Raw genomic sequence first — 21,493 nt, forward strand, 5'->3', positions numbered from 1 at the left:
TACCTGCAAATACCATGATTTTATTCTCTTTTATTGCTGAGTAATATTCCATTGTATATATATATACCATGTTTTTTTAATCCATTCATCTATTGAAAAGCATCTAGGTTGGTTCCACAGTTTAACTATTGTGAATTATGCTGCTATAAACATTGATGTGTCTGTGTCCCTGAAGTATTCTGTTTTTAAGTCCTTTAGGTAAAGACCAAGGAGAGGGATAGCTGGGTCAAATGGTGGCTCCATTCCCAGTTTTCCAATGAATCTCCATACTGCTTTCCATATTAGCTGTACCAATTTGCAGTTCCAACAGCAGTGTATGAGTGTACCTTTTTCCCCACATCCTCGCCAACACTTATTGTTTTTTATCTTCATAATATCTGCCATTCTGACAGGATTAGAGTAGTTTTGATTTGCATTTCTCTAATTGCTAGAGATGATGAACACTTTTTCATATATTTCTTAATTGATTGTATATCCTCTACTGAGAAGTGTCTGTTCAGGTCCTTGGCCCTATTGACTGGGTTGATTTATTTATTTGTTTTGTTTATTTATTTATTTTTTGTATTTAGCTTTTTGAGTTCTTTATATACTCTAGAGATTAGTGCTCTATCTGATGTGTGAAGGATAAAAATTTGCTCCCAATATGTAGGTTCTCTATTCACCTCAAAGATTGCATCTTTTGCTAAGAAGAAACTTTTTAGTTTGAATCCATCCCATTTATTGATTTTTGGTTTTAATTCTTGTGCTATATAAGTCTTGTTAAGGAAGTTGGGGCCTAATCTCACATGATGAATATTAAGGCCTACTTTCTCTTCTATTAGACATAGGCTTATTTCCTAGGTCCTTGATCTGCTTTGAATTTTGTGCATGGTGAGAGATAGAGGTTTAATTTCATTTTGTTGCATATGGCGTTCCAGTTTTCCCAGAACCATTTGTTGAAGAGGACATCTTTTCTCCAATGTATGTTTTTGGCACCTTTAACTAATGTAGGATAACTGTAATTATGTGGATTATTCTCTGTGTCCTCTATTCTGTATCACTGATCTACAAGTCTATTTGGTGCCAATACCATGATGTTTTTGTTATTATTGCTCTGTAGTATAGTTTAAGGTCTGGTACAGTGATGCCACCTGCTTCAATCTTCTTGCTAAGGATTGCTTTAGCTACTCTGGGTCTCTTATTTTTCCAGATGAATCATGATTGCTTTTTCTATTTCTATGAGGAATGTCATTGGGACTTTGATTGGAATTGCATTAAATATGTAAAATGTGTTTGGTTATTTTGATAATATTAATTCTGCCTATCCAAGAGCAAGGTAGATCTTTCCATCTTCTTAAGGAATTCTTTGATTTCTTTCTTTAGGGTTCTGTAGTTTTCTTTGTATAGATCTTTCACCTCTTTCATTAACTTGATCCCAAGTTTTGGGGGTTTTTGTTTGTTTGTTTTTGAGGCTACTGTAAATGAGATAGGTTCCTCATTTCCCTTTCAGAGGATTTGTCACTGATATACAGAAATGCCTTTGATTTATGAGTGTTGATTTTATATCCTGCTACTTTGCTGAATTTTTTCTGGTAGAATTTTTTGGGTTTTCTAGGTGTAGAATTATATCATCAGCAAATAGTGCTAATTTCAGTTCTTCTTTTCTTATACATATCCCTTTAATTACTTTTGTCTAATTGCTCTGACCAGTGTTTCAAGAACTACAATAAATAGACATGGTGAAAGAGGGCATCCCTATCTTGGTCCCATTTATAGAGGGGATGCATTCAATTTTTTCTCCATTTAGAAGGATGTTGGCCTGGGACTTAGCATAGATAGCCTTTGTGATGTTGAGATATGTTCCTGTTATCCCTAGTTTTTCTAGTGTTTTGAACATGAAGGAGTGCTTTTTCTGTGTTAATTGAGATGATCATATGATTCTTACATTTGAGTCTACTGATGTGATGAATTACATTTATTGATTTCCATATATTGAACTAAACTTTTATCCTTGGGATGAATCCCACTTGATCATGGTGCATCTTTTTGATATGTTTTTGTATCCGATTTGCCAGAATTTTATTGAGAATTTTTGCATCTATATTCATTAGAGATATTGGTCTGAAGTTTTCTTTCTTTGAAGTATATTTGTCTGGTTTTGGAATCAGGGTGATGTTGGCCTCGTAGAATTAATTTGGAAGAACTCCCTCTTTTTCTATTTCCTGAAATAGATTGAAGAGTATTGGTATTAGTTCTTCTTTAAAGGTTTTGTAAAACTCTGCTGTATATCCATCCGGTCCTGGGCTTTTCTTGTTTGGTAATCTTTTGATGGCTTCTTCTATTTCCTCACTTGATATTGGTCTGTTTAAGTTGTGTATATTCTCCTGACTCAATCTGGGCAGATAATATGACTTAAGAAATTTATCGAAGCCTTCACTATCTTCTATTTTATTGGAGTATAAGGTTTCAAAATAATTTCTAATTATCTTCTGTATTTCTGTAGTGTCTGTTGTGATATTGCCTTTTTCATCCCATATGCTAGTATTTTGGGTTCTCTCTCTTCTTCTCTTTGTTAGCATGGCTAAGGGTCTGTCGATCTTATTTATTTTTTCAAAGAAACAATTTTTAATTTTGTCAATTTTTTCAATTGTTTCTTTTATTTCAATCTCATTGATTTCAGCTCTGATTTTAATTATTTCTTGCCTTCTACTGCATTTGCTGCTGATTTGCTCTTCTTTTTCTAGGGCTTTGAGATGTGGTGTGAGATCATTTATGTGTTGGCTTTTTCTTTTCTTGAGGAATTAACTCCATGCAATGAATTTTCCTCTTAGTACTGCTTTCATAGTGTCCCATAGATTTCGATATGTTGTGCCTGTTTTCATTTATATCTAAGAATTTTTAAATTTCCTCTTTGATGTCTTCTGTAACCCATTGTTCATTCAATAGCATATTGTTCATTCTCCAAGTAATGTAGAAATTTTTCTTCCTTATTTTATCGTTGATTTCCAATTTCATTCCATTATGATCAGATAAAATTCATGGTAATATCTCTGCTCCTTTATATTTGCTAAGAATTGCCCTATGGCATAATATATGGTCTATTTTTGAGAAGGATCCATGTGCTGCTGAGAAAAAAGTGTATCCACATATATATATTCTATATATGTCAATTAGGTCTAGGTTATTAATTGTGTTATTGAGTCCTATAGCTTCTTTATTCAAATTTTGTTTGGAAGATCTGTCCAGTGGCAAGAGAGATGTGTTAAAGTCACCCATGATTATTGTGTCTATTTGTCTCTTGAACTTGAGAAGAGTTTGTTTGATGAACATAGCTGCACCACTATTTGGGGAATATATATTAATGATTGTTATGTCTTATTGATGAATAGTTCCCTTTAGCAGTATATAGTGTCCTTCTTTATCCCTTTTGATTAACTTTGGCTTGAAGTTAATTTTATTTGATATGAGTATGGACATCCCTGCTTGCATCCGAGGTCCATGTGAGTGGTATGATTTTTCCCAACCTTTCACCTTCAGTCTGTGTATGTCTTTTCCTATCAGATGAGTCTCCTGTAGGCAGCATATTGTTGGATCTTTTTTTTTTAATCCAGTCTACTAGCCTATGTCTTTTGATTGGTGAGTTTAAGCCTTTAACATTTAGGGTTACTATTGAGATATGATTTGTACTTCCAGCCATGTTTGTTTATTTTTGTTATTTAACTTGATTTGTTTTTCCTCTTTGATCAGTTTTTCCCTTTACTGTGCTCTACCTCCCACTGTTGATTTTTGTTGTTGTTTTTCATTTCTTCTTCATGTAATGTTTTGCCCAAAATGCTTTGCAGTGCTGTTTTGCTAGCTGTGAATTCTTTTAACTTTTGTTTATCGTGGAAGGTTTTAATTTCATCTTCAAACCTGAAGCTTAATTTTGCTGGATACAAGATTCTTGATTGGAACCCATTATCTTTCAGTGTTTGAAATATGTTGTTCCAGGATCTTCTAGCTTTCAGAGTCTGTGTTGAAAGATCAGCCATTAACCTAATTGGTTTAGCCCTAAATGTAATCTGCCTCCTTTCTCTTGTGGCTTTTAAAATTCTCTCCTTGTTCTGTATGTTGGACATTTTCATTATAATTTGTCTTGGTGTGGATCTTATGTGATTTGGGACATTCGGTGTCCTGTAGGCTTTTAGGATTTGGATTTCCATTTCATTCTTTATGTCTGGAAACTTTTCTAAAATTATTTCATTGAACAGATTGCTCATTCCTTTGGTTTGTATCTCTATACCTTCCTCTATCCCAATGACTCTTAAGTTTGGTTTTTTTTTTTTGTTTTTTTTTTTTGTTATCCCAAATCTCTTGGATGTTCTACTTGTGGTTTCTTATCAGCCTTTCTGAGTTGACTAGACTCTTCGAGATGATATATTTTGTCTTCGTTGTCTGATGTTCTGACTTCTAATTGGTCTACTCTACTGGTGATACTCTGAGTTTTTAATTTGGTTTATAATTTCCTTCATTTCCAGGATTTCTGTTTGATTTTTTTGGTATAACCTCTATTTTCCTGTAGAGTTGCTCTTTTGCTTCTTGGATTTGTTTATGTAATTCATTGTCAAAGTGATCTTTCATTGTCTGCATTTGCTATCTAAGGTCTTCCTTGAGACTCCAGATCATCTGGAACATGTATATCTTGAAACCTTTATCTAACATTTTCTCTGCTGTGGCTACCAACTCCTCTATTGTTGAGTTGTCCTTCATTGTTTGTGTTCCTTTTTTTCCTTGTTTTTTCATGATGCTCACGTTTTTTTCCAGCTCTGTGTGACTGCTGTGTTATTATTTACTCCTATAAATTTGTGTTGTTTTTGTATAGCTCCAAGATCTCTCCTTTGTGATGGGAGACAATGTCTAGAGATGTTGGGTTCAATTGTAATTTAAAGTAAATTCATTAGTTTCATAAAAGGCATACAGATTCTGGTGGTGTATAGAGAACTGAGGGTTGGTTGTAGGACTTCATGTTTAGGGGGAAAGATGTAAGGATATGGGGGTTAATATATTTTAGCTACTTTGGAGGAGAGCTCTAATGAAGGGGGATATTAACAGGAGAATAGACAGGAGTATTTTGGGATAGCTAAGTACTTAGGAGGACTATAAAAAACATAGAAACCTTCACCTAATTGCATTTAGTAAATTACATGTAGTAGAAGTAGTAATGCTTGGGAGATTGGGAGGGGAAAAGAAGGAGGAAGAAACAAAGACTAGAAGAAGAAAGAAAGAGAGAAAAGAAAAAGGAAGAAGAAAAAAAATTCACTCTTAAGAGTTCTATTTTCTTCTCCTCCAGTATGTGGCATTGCGCTTTCCAGGCTGTCTCTGCCCTCAGGATGTAGAAAGCAATCGTGTGGGGTGGCTTTCCCTCCTCTGCTGGGTGTCTCTCCAATCCCGGTCACTTTGGGTTGCTCCCAGTCTCTACTCCCCTCACTTCTCCTGCCCGCTAGGCCACAATTACTGGGGCTCTTCTCCACAGCTCTAGTTTCACTCTGGGCATGGGGCACCCTGGCTGCCCTGCACTCTTGATCAACTGAGCGCTCTCTTTGTTTGGTAGTCACCCAGTCATCACAGCTGTGGAGAGAGGGAGTTGGAAACTGACAACCTATTCTGACTTATTCCCTCCAATAGCCACGCCCACCGAGAGCTGGTGAGAAAGGTTTTGGTGTTCACAGCTGGGGAAAGGGGGAATTGGAGATCAGGTGCCTTTTCAGTTTTCCTCGGCTCTGATTTTCATGCCTACTGAGAGCTGGTGAGAAAGTTTTTGAGTTATCCCAGCTGGGTGGAGGGAGGGGGCTGGGGCTCACACTCCTGATCTGTCGTCAATCTCGCTGCCATGTGATCCGCCCAAAACTTATGAGGTAGATTCTCCAAGATGGTGACCGCCCGTTTCTGCGCTGGGGTATCTGGTGAGGAGGAGAGAACTGGGCTGTTTCTCCATTAAGTCCCAATTTCAGTCCTCCGACCGGTACCCTGTGGAGACGTGGGTGGCACATCTTCACAGGATCTGAAATTCTGCTTCTCTATACTGCCAGAACTCCGCAGTGCTCAATTCGCCCATTTGCGGAGAGCTGCTGTTCAGCTGGTCAGGTTCTGCGCACAGAGGGACTCGGATTTTCTCATGTCTGGACTGCGTTTGTGACCATCTGTTGTTTAAAACCCTGTCAAAGGCTCCATGAAGATTAGTGGGTGGGGGCTTCTATGAGTGGAAGTGTCTGTCTACTAATTTAGGGTCATGCCAGTCACGAGTCTCCTCTTCCAAGGTAATAGAAAAAGAGTAATCATTTAAATTCAGTATTATTATAGAGAGATACTTATTATCTTGCCATTTTGATTTATTTTTAATGTCTGCTTCAATACTAATTCTCATTTGCTTATCTACTCTTCTAATGACAGTTTTTCTTCCTTAAGTGCTCTTGGTTATTCTTATTTTCTTCTGTATGTAGGGTTCCTTTAAGTATCTTCTGCATGACTATTTTAGTAGTCATAAATTCTGCTAGTTTATGCTTATCTTGGAAGCTTTTTACATTTCCTTTGACTCTGAGAATAGCTTTACTGAATACAGAAATTCTGGCTGGCAGTTTTCTTTTAGGGCTTGGAACACATTGCTCAAAGCCCTCCTAGACTAAGGATTCTTCTGAGAAATCTGCTGTTGTTCTGGTTGATTTTCCTTTAAATGTGACCTGTCATTTCTTTCTTGCAATTTCGAAAGTTTTTAAATTTTTTCCTAGATTTTTGGCATTTTATTTATAATGTATTTGGAGAGCCTCTTTTTCTGGTCTTGTATATCTCAATCACAAGGTTTTCAATTTTTTCTGCTATCACTTCACTGAACAGATTATTAATGCCATTAGCCTGTATATTTTCTCCTTCCTCAATGCCAATGATTCTTAAGTTTGGTCTCTTCATGTTTTCCCAGAGTTCTTGAATATTCTAATCATAATATATTATTATTTATTCTTTAATATTATCTGAATGATTAAGTCCTTCCATCTCTCTATATATTTATATTGAAATGTTATATATTCTTCATTGTTCATTTCTTACATCTTCTTGGTTCATTTCTTACATCTTCTTTTAATTCATTGATCATTTTAATAATCAACTAAAAAGTTGATTGAACAGATTTTGATCCACTACAATATCCGTGGAGTCAATTATTAGATGATTATAAACTTCTGGAGGATACTTCCTTGTTTTCTCATGTTTTCAGAGGTTATATGTTGTTTGCACATCTCTTGTGAAGGATTACTCTTCCTCTAGTATGTGAGGGTATTTTAGTAGTTATCCCTTAAAAATATGCCCTGATTGAGGAATATATTTTAGCATCAAAACATCCAATCAGTGTAATCAAAGTGTAAGTTCAACAACCAGCACTGCTTTGTGAGGAAAGTAATCACCAAAATCACTAACTGAAAGCAAACCATATATCTACATATATTGAATATTACTAGTTTTTTGTACAATTCTATTAACCAATGAGAATAGTGTGTCAAAAAATATAAATTAGGCTGAAAAGTTAAGCATTAATGGCAGTGCACTTAATAATAAATGATACTGGAAGAAGAGGAGAAAAGAAAACAGAAAGAAAGATAAAAGAGAAGGGAATGGAGGTAAGAAAGAAGAAAAGAGGTATCAAGAAAAATCCAATTAATTAAAAAAAATACATAAAATCAGAACAATGAAAAAACAAATAAAGAAGGATGACACAATAAAAAACATTACAGAAATAGTTAATGCAACAATAACCAATTTGGTTTTCTCTTTGCTGCAGTATTTAAATTGTAAACACTTCTTTCTGGGGCTTCAATTTAGAGTCTCCCAGCTATGAGGAAGTTTGTGGGACATAATTATCATACTGTTCATTCTCACCTCTGACCCCAAAGAAGCAAACTTGGTAGGGAATTCTGTATGTTGAGTTTTGCTCTTCCTTCCCTGCCTGCAACTGTTGGAAAAGCACTATCCATTTCAGAGCAGAATTCACCCTCAATTTCACTGTGATTTTATACCTGGAGATAAGGGTGTACCTTTAGTAGGAGATGGTGGCCAGCCCTCTCACCCAGGTAGCCTAAAATCTGATGCAGATTACACCACACCTCTCATTCTAAAAGCCTCAGTTCATGTGCTGGAGGGAGGTCAGTGAGAAATGTTCAAGTTTTATTAGCAGATCTCCCAGACATTTCTGGAAATGGAGGACATGGCCAGTCCCACAGTCAGATGCTGCCGGTAGCAGCTTTTCACCCAACCCAGACCTGAACCATTTCTAATCCCTGTCAGCCTTGCTCCTTATCACAGACTTCATATTATTCAGACCAATTTCACATGAAAGCGCCTTCTACCTTTCTATGTCCTAAAAATCTGCAGATCAGCAGCTGAGCTCCCATTGGTGCCCAGAGCTTCCCTCAATCTTGTGCCAGTCTCACTCTTGAGCTCCAAATGACTGATGGGTTTGTGTCCACCAATCCAATGAGAAGCAAAGCATAAATGGTTGTTGGATCTTGAGTACACAAAAAGAAAGAAAACAAAGAACAAGAAAAAAATAGACAAAGGAAGCAAAAAGAAAAACTTTAGGGATTTTTAACCTCCTTTGCAGAAAGTTTAAAACAATGATCCTTTTCAAGTTGGTTACACTTTCCCTACTTTCACTAAATCCATTGGGAAGTGCTAGGATCTCTTCCAGGCCAGGTCACTTTGCAGTATCTCAATTCCTTTTTCTGTTCAGATTGTGGGTCTAGACACAAGAGAGCCTCTTTCCTTAAGATAGTTGGAAAACCTTCTTTCAGCTTGTTGGAGGGGCATTTTTCCTTCCCCAGTGAACAACTACATGTCCAATGTGAGTGCAGTGTACTTTTAAAAATATTCTAAAAACCAATTTTTCTTGGTTTCACCTGATTGCTGGCTCTCTTGAGTTTCATTCTAGTGCTTTTCCACAGTCTTCCTACCTCAATAGGCAGCTGCAAAACTGCTGTTTTGATTCAGTCTGAGGGAGCATCTACTATATTTACGGTGGATTCTTCTAGTTCACCATTTTCAATTTCCTTCTTGATACTCCACTTTCAGCAATGGACAGATCACCCAGACACCAAATCAATAAAGAAGACCTGGACTTGAAATGCATTTTAGACCCAATGGACCTAACAGATATATATTCAGAACATTCCAACCAAAAACACTGCTCTCAAGTGGACATGAAACGTCTTCTGAATAGAACATATGTTAGGTCATAAATCAAATTTTAATTAAAAAGTTTGTTTTGAGATGGATTTTACTATGTTGTCCACGCTGCTTTCAAACTCCTGGGATCAAATGATACTCCCACCTCAGCCTCCCAAATGCTAGAACTACAAGTGTGTGCCACCATGCTTGAATAAGTCTCAGTAAATTTAAGAGGATTAAAATCAAAACATAAATATTTCTGAACCACAATGATATGAAACTAGATATCAATAATGGAAGAAAAACTAAAAAATCCACAAATGTGGAAATTAAACACTACTCTCCTGAATAATGATTCAAAAAGAAATTTCAAAGGAAAAATTTTTAAAATCTTCAAACAAAAATGGAAATACAATATACCAAAACTAATGAAATATAGAAAAACTAGTACTAAGAGGAAAGCTTTAGTAAAATAAAAGCTTACATAAAAAAGAAAAAAGATCTCACATAAACCATCATTATAACTCAAATAATTAAAAAAAGAACTAAGCCCAAAGTCATAAAAGGAAGAAAATAAAAGATCAGCACAGAAATAAATGATATAGAGATGCTGTTGTTAAAAAAAGACAAACAAAATTAATAAAACTTAACTAGGAAAAAGAAGACTCAAATATCATCAAAAAAGAAAGAGGAAACACTATAACTGTTACCACAAAAATACCTAGGATCCTAAAAGACTACTATGAATAATTATATGCCTAAAAGTTGGATAATCTGAAAGGAATGAATAATCTTTATACACCTACTATGACTGAATCATGTAGAAGTAGAATATTGACCAATTCATGAGTAAGAAAATCTTCCATCAAAGAAAAGTTAGGACATAATAATTTCACAGACTAATTCTACTCAAATTTTAAAGAACAAATATAATCCTTCTCAAAGTCTTCCAAAATATTGAAGAGGTGGGAATACTTCCAAATTATCAGCCTTATTCTGATATCAAAACCAGAGAAGTTCATTACAAAAAGAGAATACTGTTTTACAGTATTTTACTAAATTACAAGCCAATATCCCTGGTAAACACAAATGCAAAAATACTATCAAACAGCACAGAAATGAAACAAAATGAGTTATCAAACTATGAAAAGACATGGAAGAACTGTAAATGTATATTAAAAGAAAGACTATAAATATAATTCCAAACATGCTACCTTCTTGAAAACTTAATAAAAAGATTAGGGGTTGCCAGAGACTCAAGTGAATGGAGAGCGAGAGATGAATAGATAGGTAGAAAACAGGGAATTTTAGGGCACTGGAACCATTCTGGGTGATACTATAATGGTGGATATATTTCAATATATGTTTATCAAAATCCAGAGAACTCTCCAACACAGAAAGGTATCCTATGTAAGCTATGGACTTTAATTAACAATAATATATTAAAATTGCTTCATTGATCATAACAAATGTATCATGCTTACGCAAAATATTAGGAGAGAGAACTTTGTGCAAAGAAAATGGGTTAATGGGAACTCAGTACTTTCTGCTAAATTTTTCTACAAATATAAAATATAAAATTTCTCTAAAATTGTCTATTAATATTAAACAAAACAACACAAAGATAAAATTGTGGTCTGAAAATTAAAAAACAATACAGTACAATGCTAATAGAATATAGAAAATGGGAAGGGACAGAGGGACTAAATTTTGGCCAAAGACGATAAGAGAAGGTTTTTTTAAAAAAAAAAAAACAAAGAAAGAAAGAAAATGAGAGTAAACAAGTGAAACATAACAACATTGACAGAAACTAGGTTTATTCTGCTTTATCCCAGAGGTTGAAGCAACTGCCATGGGAAAACATACTTAGAAATTTTAAAAAGGGTTTTTACCATATTGTGCAATGTAACCCTGTCCTCTGCTTCCCTCAAAAACCATGAAGAAAAAATTTCTACTATATTTGATCCTTTAAAATTTGACTTTATGGTTGGAAAATGTGTTTGAATACCCTATAAATGGGCACAGAGACTTCTGCATTCTTCCATGACACAGCATTAGGGACCAGAATTACCCTTCCACCTTAAACCACAAAATCCTAGACAAAAATATATATTAAAAAAACAGATAATTCAGAAACTGGAAAACAATCAATACAGAAAAACAAAGAGCCCTAATAACTTACTAACTGGAATTTCCAGGCCACAGTATAAGAGTAAGTCAAACAGAGCCTACTAGTCTCCTTGAATATAAGAGTCAAAGTTCAGTAGTTGTGGAATTCAAGTCAGCTAAAATTCATGGAGCACGCTATTAGAGGGAAAAGTCAGTCAAATAGATTGAGAATAAGCTTCAAGAGTTCAGAGAACATTATAGATGTGCAAAGGATTACCTTTGATGCAGAGAGAGGTGTTTGTTATCCATTCTAAAGCTCTAGATACCTTCCTACACACACACACACACACACACACACAGAAACCCAAAACGTTCAGAGTTCTCTTGGATCAAAATTCTCCATAAAAACTGGGATTACTAAAGAATGTGTAGATTTCTTTATTTAAACACAACAATACTCAGGTTTAAAGGTAATGCTGAAAAAATGAAAAATTACAGCAATTTCTTCCAAAGAATTTTATTTCTACTTCTAAATTATATTCCATCATGTATATTACATTATTGTTTCAAAATTCTCTTCAGTATTAATACATAAACAAAATAATTTCTCCTTTCTCTTGATAATAGTCATTAATTTCATACATGTTCTGGCTACTCTTTATATTCATGAACTGACAAGTTCTCAGTGGCAAAGAATTAGTATATTTGAGGTGATATATAATTCCTAATATTGAAATCTATAAACCATGTCTTAAATTTATCACTGTACCAACTTAAAGGCCTGCTGACTCTTCAGTGGCATGTTATAACCACAATCAAAACCTCCATTCCAAGAACCCGCATGGCACTCCTCAAAACTGAATCAATTTTGGTAATAGCAGCCTCACCTAAGAATTTCAATATGTCCTTGACAGCCAGCTCAATTATATGGCAGTTAACTTCAGGGAATCTGTGTTGTTACCCTAATAATTATTACTTTAAATTATAGAAATAAATGTATTTGAAAAGGCTATTAACACAATGATGCCTAATAGCAACTTACGTGTTTCGGTTTCAGAAGTATCTAAAACTTCTTCTATTGAATGGGTTTTTATGAATTCTGAAAGAATTAAGAGTGTACCAGTCATTATAAATTTTAAATAGCAATCATATGTGCTAATTGACTTTAGATGTTATAGTTAACAATTCATCCAAGGGAAAGAAAAAGTAATAATTGCCAACACTATGGATCCCTCCAATCAGGCAATAAATGGTAGTATATAAAAAATATGTAAAAATTTATTACAAATTCATCATTTTCTCATTAAAACTTATTTTCCCTCTCATATTCATTTCTATGAGTTGATAGTAACATCATTATCTAAACTCCCTTCCTTTCATATTTAATTACCAAGTTTTTCCTTATATCAACTAAATATTTCTCAAATTTGTCCCTTTCCTTCCCTTTTAGTAGTGTTCTAATATAGGTATTTATCACATATCTAAGATACAATAAAAACTTCCCTTACTCCCAATCTCAAATCTAGCTCCTCCAATATGGCTAAATCATTTCTCTAAAATTAAATCAACAATGTCACTTCTCTGCCCCCAAAAAAAATCTGCAATAAATTCCTATTACATATGAAAAAAGTCCAAGCACTTTAGCACAGTACGTGATCCTTCTATGTCGAGGCCTTCTTCTCTACCTTAACCCTGACTGTCACTTTATACCAATTCAGTTGTAATTCTTTATTCATGCTGTTTATTCAAACTATTGTTATTTCTTAAAACACCAAATATCTTCCTCTTTTGTTAAAATAAATCCTATTTATCCTTTAAATTTTAATAAACTCTTCCTAATCCCTCAGGTTAAACAAATCCTTCCTTTTTTGTAGACTCATTGCAAATTACACATACTTTTTAATGTATTATACTATATTAAAATGATGCATACCATGCTTGTGTTCCTGTAAGATGTGATTTTTCATGGGAACAACAACAAAATTATATACTATTCATTTAGTATTTTCCCAGAATCTAGAATATAAACTTGGACTGATATACCAAACCCAGTATTGAATAGTTTTTAAATTTAGTGTTGTAAGATTTTATAGCTCTCAATTTTTAATTGTAAATCTCAAAATGTTAGTATATTTAGGAAACCCTGTAAAGGCTGAAAATGTATAAAATATTTTTAGGAAATCCTATAAAGGCTGAACATGTAAAAAATATTATCACCTTCAATTTTCTGCTGTATGTTTTCACAACTTTCCACTGATATTAGTTGATTTTCTTTATTATCTCTGTTGAAGTTTCAACAAATAAAACATTTTAATATATCAAAGAATAAGAGTTTAAATATATTCCATAAGAATTAGAATATACAGTCTAGACATAAGAAATTTGTAAAATAAAAGTGACATGTTCTTTAACCTTTGTTCAGTTATTAAGGTAAATTAGTAATAAGCATTTTAAAAGTATGAAACTCAAATTCTATAATTCTATAAGTTGTATATATTCCATTAATATAATTATTTCAATAATATAAATGACAAAAATAAATTGGGTAAAACATTAGTTTTTTTTTTCTTTTTTTGTAATGCACCAATGTTGTAAAGGTTAAATAAGAGTACAAGTTTTGAAGTGAGACTAAATGGCCCAAACCTGTTTTACCTAGTTATTATGTGACCTGGAGTAGAAATTTATTTTTTTTATCTAGTAAACTGTGGTATAATACCTTTATTATAAAGTGGTTATGATGATCACATGAAATTATACATGTGGTTAGTAAAATATAGTACACACCTGTAATACCAGCGGCTCGGGAGGCTGAGGCAGGCAGATGGCAAATTCAAAGCCAGCCTCAGCACATCAGCAAGGCCCTAAAGAACTCAGTGAGACCCTGTTTCTAAATATTTTTAAAAGAGCTGAGGATGTGTCTCAGTGGTTAAGTGCCCCCGAGTTCAATACCCAGTAACCCCCCAAAAATTAACACATACCAGATCATTAAATGTCAAGTATGTATATTAACATATAATCTGACACTAATGTCATCCCTAATAATAAATAACTCAAGTGAATATACCTGAGCCTCTAAACCAAGAGTCTAGTTATGCAATTCTCATGGCAGCTAACCCAAGTAATATTCTTTTCATTCCTTTAGTTCTGTTAATTAATACAAAGAAATCAATAAAGTAATTGCATGATAAACAATGCCTTCTAATTATGCATTCTTCTTATTTTAACAATTCAAAGTACAAAGGGTTTTAAGTATGCTTTCAACTGTTGTTTGAAAATGTAACTTTTAAGTTGGCCATATAATTTTTAATATTAACATAATGGTCTCTAGTTCTACCCATTTTTCTGTAAATTACATAATTTCATTTTTCCTTATGGCTAAATAAAACTCCATTGTGTATATATAGCATATTTTCTTTATCCATTCATCTATTGATGGACTCTTAGGCTGGTTCCATAGTTTGGCTATTGTGAATTGTGCTGTTATAAACACGGGTATGTATATATCACAGTAACATGATGACTTTAAGTACCAAGCAGTGGTATAGCTGAGTCATATGGTCATTCCATTCCTAATCTTTTGAGAAACTTGCATACTAATTTCCATAGTGGCTGTACTAATTTACAATCCCACCAACAGTGTAATAGTGTTCTTTTTCTCCATATCCTCTCCAGGATTTTTTTTACTATTTGCACATTTTTGTGTGTGCAGAGGGAAAATATAGTAAAAGAACTTTTATGCTTTTTGAGTTAATTTTATTTTTATTGGATATAACATTAGTATCCATCTTGACATATTATAAAAGCATGGAATATAATTTGCTGTAATTAGTCCCTGGTATTTCTCTCTCCTCCTTCCTCCCCCTATTCTTTTCCCCATACTCCACTGATATTTCTATTACTTTAAGCTTTTTTTAAAAGTTAATGTCTTTTGGATACACCTGAGGAAAAGATTCACTGTGTTTTATTCATATATGTACATAGAAAAGTTAGGTCAGCTTCATTCTACTGTTCTTCTCTTATGCCATTCCTTCTCCCTCCTTCCTTAGTCCCCTTCATCTAGGCCACTGATCTTTCTTCTATTTTGATGGAATCCTCCCTTTTCCCTCCCTCCCTCCATTCCTTCCTTTATTTTTCTCTTTTTATTCCCCTTATTTTGGGCTAGCTTCTGAAAATCATAGAAAACATTCAACATTTGGCATTCTGAGTCTTATTAGCATAATAGTCTTCATTTCCATCCATTTACCAGTAAATGCCATAATTTCATTCTTTTTAATGACTAACATTCTCTCTCTCTCTCTCTCTCTCTCTCTCTCTCTCTCTCTCTGTGTGTGTGTGTGTGTGTGTGCGTATATAACATTTTCTTTATCCATTCGTTTGTTGAAGGACACTTGATTGGTTCCATAGTTTTGCTATTGTTTATTGTGCTGCTATAAATATTGATATGGCTGCATCCCTATGGTATGACTCCTTGGTATGTATCTTTTGGATAATATACCAAGGAGTGGGATAGATGGATTACACGATAGTACAGTTCTATTTTTTTGAGAAATTTTCATACTGCTTTCCAGAGTAGTTGCACTAATTTGAAGCCCCAGCAAAAATGTATGAGCGTACATTTCCCTCCACATCCTTGCCAATACTTATTTGTATTATTGATAATTGCCATTCTAATTGGAGTGAGATGAAATTTCAGTGTAGTTTTGATTTGCATTTCCCCAAGTGATGGAGATGTTGAACATTTCTTCATCTATTTTCTAACCAATTTATTCCTTCTTAGTGTCTATTTATGGGCTGAGATTTTGGCTCAGTGGCAGAGCACTTGCCTCGCATGTATGGGGCACTGGGTTCGATTCTCAGCACCACATAAAAATAAATAAAATAAAGGTATTGTGTCCATCTACAACTAAAAAAATATTTTTTAAAAGAAGTTTTTAACTATTTTTGACTATTTTTCAATCAGGTTATTTGGGGGGTTGGTGTCAGATTTTTGAGTTCTTTATATACTCTGGATATTTATATACCTATCCAAGGAGAAGATCGCAAAAATTTTCTCCCATTTTGTAGTCTATTTCCCCGTGCTTTAGTTTCCTTTGCTATACAGAAGTTTTCAATTTGAAGTCATCCCATTTATTTTTTGTTTTATTTCTTGCAATTTAGAAGTTGGTGCCTATGCCAACATGTTGGAAGGTTGGGCCTACATTTTAATCTTGCATTTGCAGAGCTTCTGGTCTAATTTCTGAGTCTTCAATCCATTTTGAGTTGACTTTTGTGTAGGATGAGAGATACAGGTCATGTTTCATTATTCTACATACGGATTTCAAGATTTTCCAGCATTAATCATTGAAAATGCTGTCTTTTCTCCCACAAGTGTTTTTGGTACCTTTGTCTGGTATCAGATAATTGTATTTATGGAGGTTTATCTCTGTGTTTATTACTTCTATTCCAGTGGTCTTCATGTTGGTTTTGGTGCTAGTACCATGCTGTTTTAGTTACTACACCTCTGTAGTATATTTTTGAGATCTGGTATTGTGATGCCTCCAGCATCATTTTTTTTCCCCTTATAATTGCTTTGGCTATCCTGGGTCTCTTACTTTTCCAAATGAATTTTTTAATTAATTTTTCTAGTTCTGTGAAGAATGTCATTGGTATTTTGATGGTAATTTCATTGAATCTGTATAATGCTTTTGGTAATGTGACCATTTTAATAATATTAATTCTGCCTATCCAAGAACATGGAAGGATTTTCCATCTTCAATTTCATTTTTAAGTGTTCTATATTTTTAATCACAGAGATCCTTGACATCCTTTGTAAAATTTATTTCCAAGTATTTTCTGAGGTTGTTGTGAATGAATAGTTTTTTTAATTTCTTTTTCAGCACGTTTGTTATTGCAGAGTATGAAAGTGATCGATTTATGTATGTTGATCTTGTATCCTGCTACTTTACTAAATTTGTTTATCAGCTCTAGAAGTCTTCTGGTGGAATTTTTGGGGGGTCTTCTAAATAAAGAATCATGTCATCAGCAAACAGATAATTTGAGCTCTTCCTTTCCTATTCATATCCTTTTAATTTCCTTCTATTGCTGATTGATCTGTCTAGAGTTTCAAGACAGATACTAAATGGGACTGGTGAGACAGTACTTTATTGTCTTCTTCCTTTTTTAGAGGAAATGCTTTTAGTTTTATCTATTCAATATATTTTTGGCTTTGGGTTAGTCACATACGGTCTTTACAATGTTGAGGTAATTTCTCTCTATCTCTAGTTTCTCTAGGGTCTTAAAAATGAATATGTGTTGCATTTTGTCAAATATTTTTAATGTATTGAAATAATCATGTGATTCTTGTCCTTAAGTCTATTTATGTGGTTAATTACACTTATTGGTATCAGGTTTTTGAGTTCTACATATACTCTGGATATTAATATTAATTCACCCAATTTTTTCTGCTATACATTCATCATTCAAAAGTGAATTATTTAGTCTCCAGGTGCTAGAGTGGTTTCATTTCTTTATTTGCATATGCTGAACTATCCATGCATCCTTGGAATAAAATCCACTTGATTTTTGTGCACTATCTTTTCAATGTGTTCTTGTATATGGTTTGCCAATGTTTTATTAAGAATTTTTGAATCTATGTTCATCAAGAATATGAGCCTGAAGTTTTTTTTCTTTGAGGTATCTTTGTTTAGTTTTGGTATCAGGGTGATACTTATTTCATAGAATTAATTTGTCAATGATCCCTCCTTTTCTATTTCATGAATATTTGAGGACGGTTGGTTCTTCTTTAAAGGTTTGGTAGCACTTGACTAAGAATCCATCCAGTCCTGGACTTTTCTTTGTCGAAAGGCTTTTGATAGCTGCTTCAGTTTCATTACTCGATATTGATCTTTTTAAGTTTTCTATATCCTCATAGTTAAACTTGGGAAGGTCATATGTTTCAGGAATTTGTCAATATCATCAAGGTTTTCTAGCTTATTGGAGTAAAAATTTTCAAAATAGTTTCTGATGATACTCTGAATTTCAGTAGTGTCTGGAGTGATATTTTCTTTTTCATCTCTGATTTTGAATATTCTCTTTTTATAATTTGGTTAATTTAGCAAGGGGTTTACCATTCTTATTAATCCTTTCAAAAATTCTTTGTTTCATTCTCTGTTTCATTGATTTTGGCTCTACTTATAATTATTTCCTGTTTTCTGCTGACTTTGGTGTTGGTTTGTTCTTTTTCTGGGACTTTGAGGTATAATGTTATAGAACTTATTTGGTACCTTTCTAATTTTTTAATATATGAACTCAGTGCTACAGACTTTCCTCTTAATGTGTAACCGATGTGATTCTGCAATCTGTATTTGGGGTAAAAATGGGAGTTCATAACCCACTTGAATCAAATGTATGAAAGATGATATGTCAAGAGCCTTGTAATGTTTTGAACAACCAATTAAAAAAAGATTTAAAAAACTGCTTTCATACTGTCATATTTTGATATGTTGTATTGCTATGCTCATTGTAAGAATTTTTATTTCACCCAATTTTTTCTGCTATTCATTCATCATTCAAAAGTGAATTATTTAGTCTTCAGGTGCGAGAGTGGTTTCAATTTTTTTCTTGTAATTGATTTTTAATTTTATTCCATTATGATCTGGTAGGTTGCAAGGAATTTTCTCTATTTTTCAGTTGTTGTTTGGGGTATTGCTAAGATTTATTTTATGACCTAAAATATGATCTATTTTATTGAATGTTCCATGAGCTGCTGAGAAGGTGACTTGATTATGAGCGTCTATCGGGTCCATTTGGATAATAATGCTGGATAACCTAGTGGTGAGAGAGGTGTGCTAAAGTCACCCAGTACTATTGTACTTTGGTTTGTTTCTTAATATTGATAAGAGTTTGTTTTATGTATGTAGGTGCACCATTGTTTGGGGCGTAAATATTTATAATCATATCTTCTTGTTGGATGATTCTCTTAACTAGCATGAAGTTACCTTTTTTGTCTCTTCTGATTAATTTTCTCTTGAAATCCACTTTGTCTAATATGAGAATGACTACCTCTGCTTATTTATGAGTACAATTTGCATGGTATAGCTTTTCCCATCCTCTCACCTTCAATCTCTAGATGCCTTTGTAAGGTGAGTCTTTTGCAAACAACATAATGTTGGGTCTTGTTTTTTAATCCAATCTGCCAATCTATGTCTTTTGATTGAAGAGCTTACTTTTATATTTAATGTTATTACAGAAAGATGATTTTTATGTCCTGCCATTTTGATTTATTTCTTATGTTTAATTCAGACTTATTTGTCCTTCAATTGACTATCCTTCTAGGGTAATGCAGCCCTATGCTGGTTTTCATTATTATTTTTCATTTCTTCTTTATGATATTTCATTGAATATATTTTATAGTATAGGCTTTATGGCTATGAATTCTTTTAGGTTCTGTTTATCATGGAAAGTTTTATATCATTTTCAATTCTAAAGCTTAATTTTGCTGGATATAGTAGTCTTGGTTGGCATGCATTTTCTTTCAGAGCATGGGACAGAGTATTGTAAGCCCTTTTGTCTTTTTTAAGGTCTGGGTTAAAAAATTAGTTGAAATCCAAATTGGTTTGCCTCAAAATGTGAGCAGCTGCTTTTCTCTTGTAGCTTTTAGAATTCTATTCTTATTCTATATATTAGGTGTTTTCATTATAATGTGTCTTGGAGTAGATCTATTGGTATTTTGTAAATTTGGGGTCCTATACACCTCTGATATTTGAATTTCCAGCTCATTCCTAAGGTTTAGAACATTTTCCAATATTATCTCATTTGTATCCATTTGGTTTATATTTTAGAACTTTCATCAACCTCAATCATGTTTAAATTTGGTCTCTTGGTATTATCCCAGATTTCTTGAATATTCTTATCATGGTCACTTAACATATTTTCTTTATGGTCAACTTTATCTTTGAGGTTATATAGTTTGTCTTACAGGCCTAAAATTCATCTGCAAAGTGGTCTAATCTATTTATGAAGTTTCCATTTAATTTTTAATTTGGTTTATTAAGTCTGTCCTTTCCAGGATTTCCATATGCTTCTTTTGCAGAATCTTTTTTTTTTTAAGTGATCTTCACCTTCCTGTATTTTCTAATTTCACTCCTTACATCTTCTTTTAGCTAATTGAACAGTTTGATATAAACTTTCTAAATTCTTTCTCTGACATTTCCTCCACTGTACTGTAGATGGAGTCAGTTGTTAAAGTGTTAGTCTGTTTGAGGTGGTTTATTCCCTTGCTTTTTCATATAACTATTATGTCTACCCATCTATTGGAATTGTTATTGCTTCTTTTAAGTGAGGGACTACTTTATGAGCACATCTTTCTTTATAAGCCCTGGATTGTATGGATATCCAGGTATTGATAGTTTAACTCAGTGTGTGGCCTCTGTTGATTCCAATATCAGGTCCATTTTGGGAGATGCCACTGAAGCCTATTAATAATTTCAGAGCCAAGCCACATATTACTCAACCTTATCAAAAGTAAAAAACTTTTTGATATTGTCTTCCATTGTTCCTGTAATTTAGGTATAAACCTGTAGTAGGATTCTGGAATAGGTTGAACAATCAGTTATTATATATAGCAAAGTTACTATAATATTACATGAAGGCTAAAGGGGGAATGAAGAGATTGGGCAAAAGATTGAGAAAAAGAAAAACTAGAATGATACAAACTGAGCTAAAAAGCATAAAAATGGAGACGAGAAGTATTTGAGGTAGTAGTACACAGTATGAGAGGGAGTGGGTAAGAGGATAAAGTATGATTAGGGCTAAAAGACAAAAGACAAGGATAATATGATTCCAATTAATACTTTAAACTATTAGAATAAATATTCACATAGGTTGATGGTACAATGTTAGCTATGAGGATAACTTAACAATCAAGATAATAAGTAATATATGATCAAAGTTCACATTAGAGTTATTTATAGTAAACCATGCCAAGGGGAGGAAAATTATTATTGAATTGTTGAATCATTAGGATTTGTGACTTTTAGAAGATGTCCATCACTCTTTATCTTGGATCCTTCCACAGGTGCTGGGGCACAGGAGCCACTCCCCAGTTGCTATGGACCTTCCACAGGTGAGTTCTAGCTTGTCAGCTCAGGGTCCTGTGGCTAATTACTCAGAAGGTGTAGTGTTGTGTCTGTTGGTTGTTTTTATCACGTTAACAGGTTCAGGGTGCAGCCTCTGGTCT

At 33.6% G+C, this 21,493-nt stretch overlaps 1 protein-coding gene across 1 annotated transcript in view; it reads right to left on the bottom strand.

The window, feature by feature from the left end:
- The window catches only part of Ccdc7 (coiled-coil domain containing 7), a 109,707-nt gene that overhangs the window by 54,663 nt on the left and 33,551 nt on the right, over positions 1-21,493 (bottom strand). Inside the window, exons 7-8 of the mRNA XM_071619665.1 lie at positions 6,015-6,158; positions 5,474-5,586 (exon numbers count right to left, since the gene is read on the bottom strand). Coding sequence (XP_071475766.1) covers positions 5,474-5,586; positions 6,015-6,158 — 257 coding nt within the window. The remainder of the gene's footprint in view (positions 1-5,473; positions 5,587-6,014; positions 6,159-21,493) is intronic.

The sequence above is a fragment of the Marmota flaviventris genome, chromosome 12, assembly GCF_047511675.1.
Source record: "Marmota flaviventris isolate mMarFla1 chromosome 12, mMarFla1.hap1, whole genome shotgun sequence".
Taxonomy (NCBI): domain Eukaryota; kingdom Metazoa; phylum Chordata; class Mammalia; order Rodentia; family Sciuridae; genus Marmota; species Marmota flaviventris.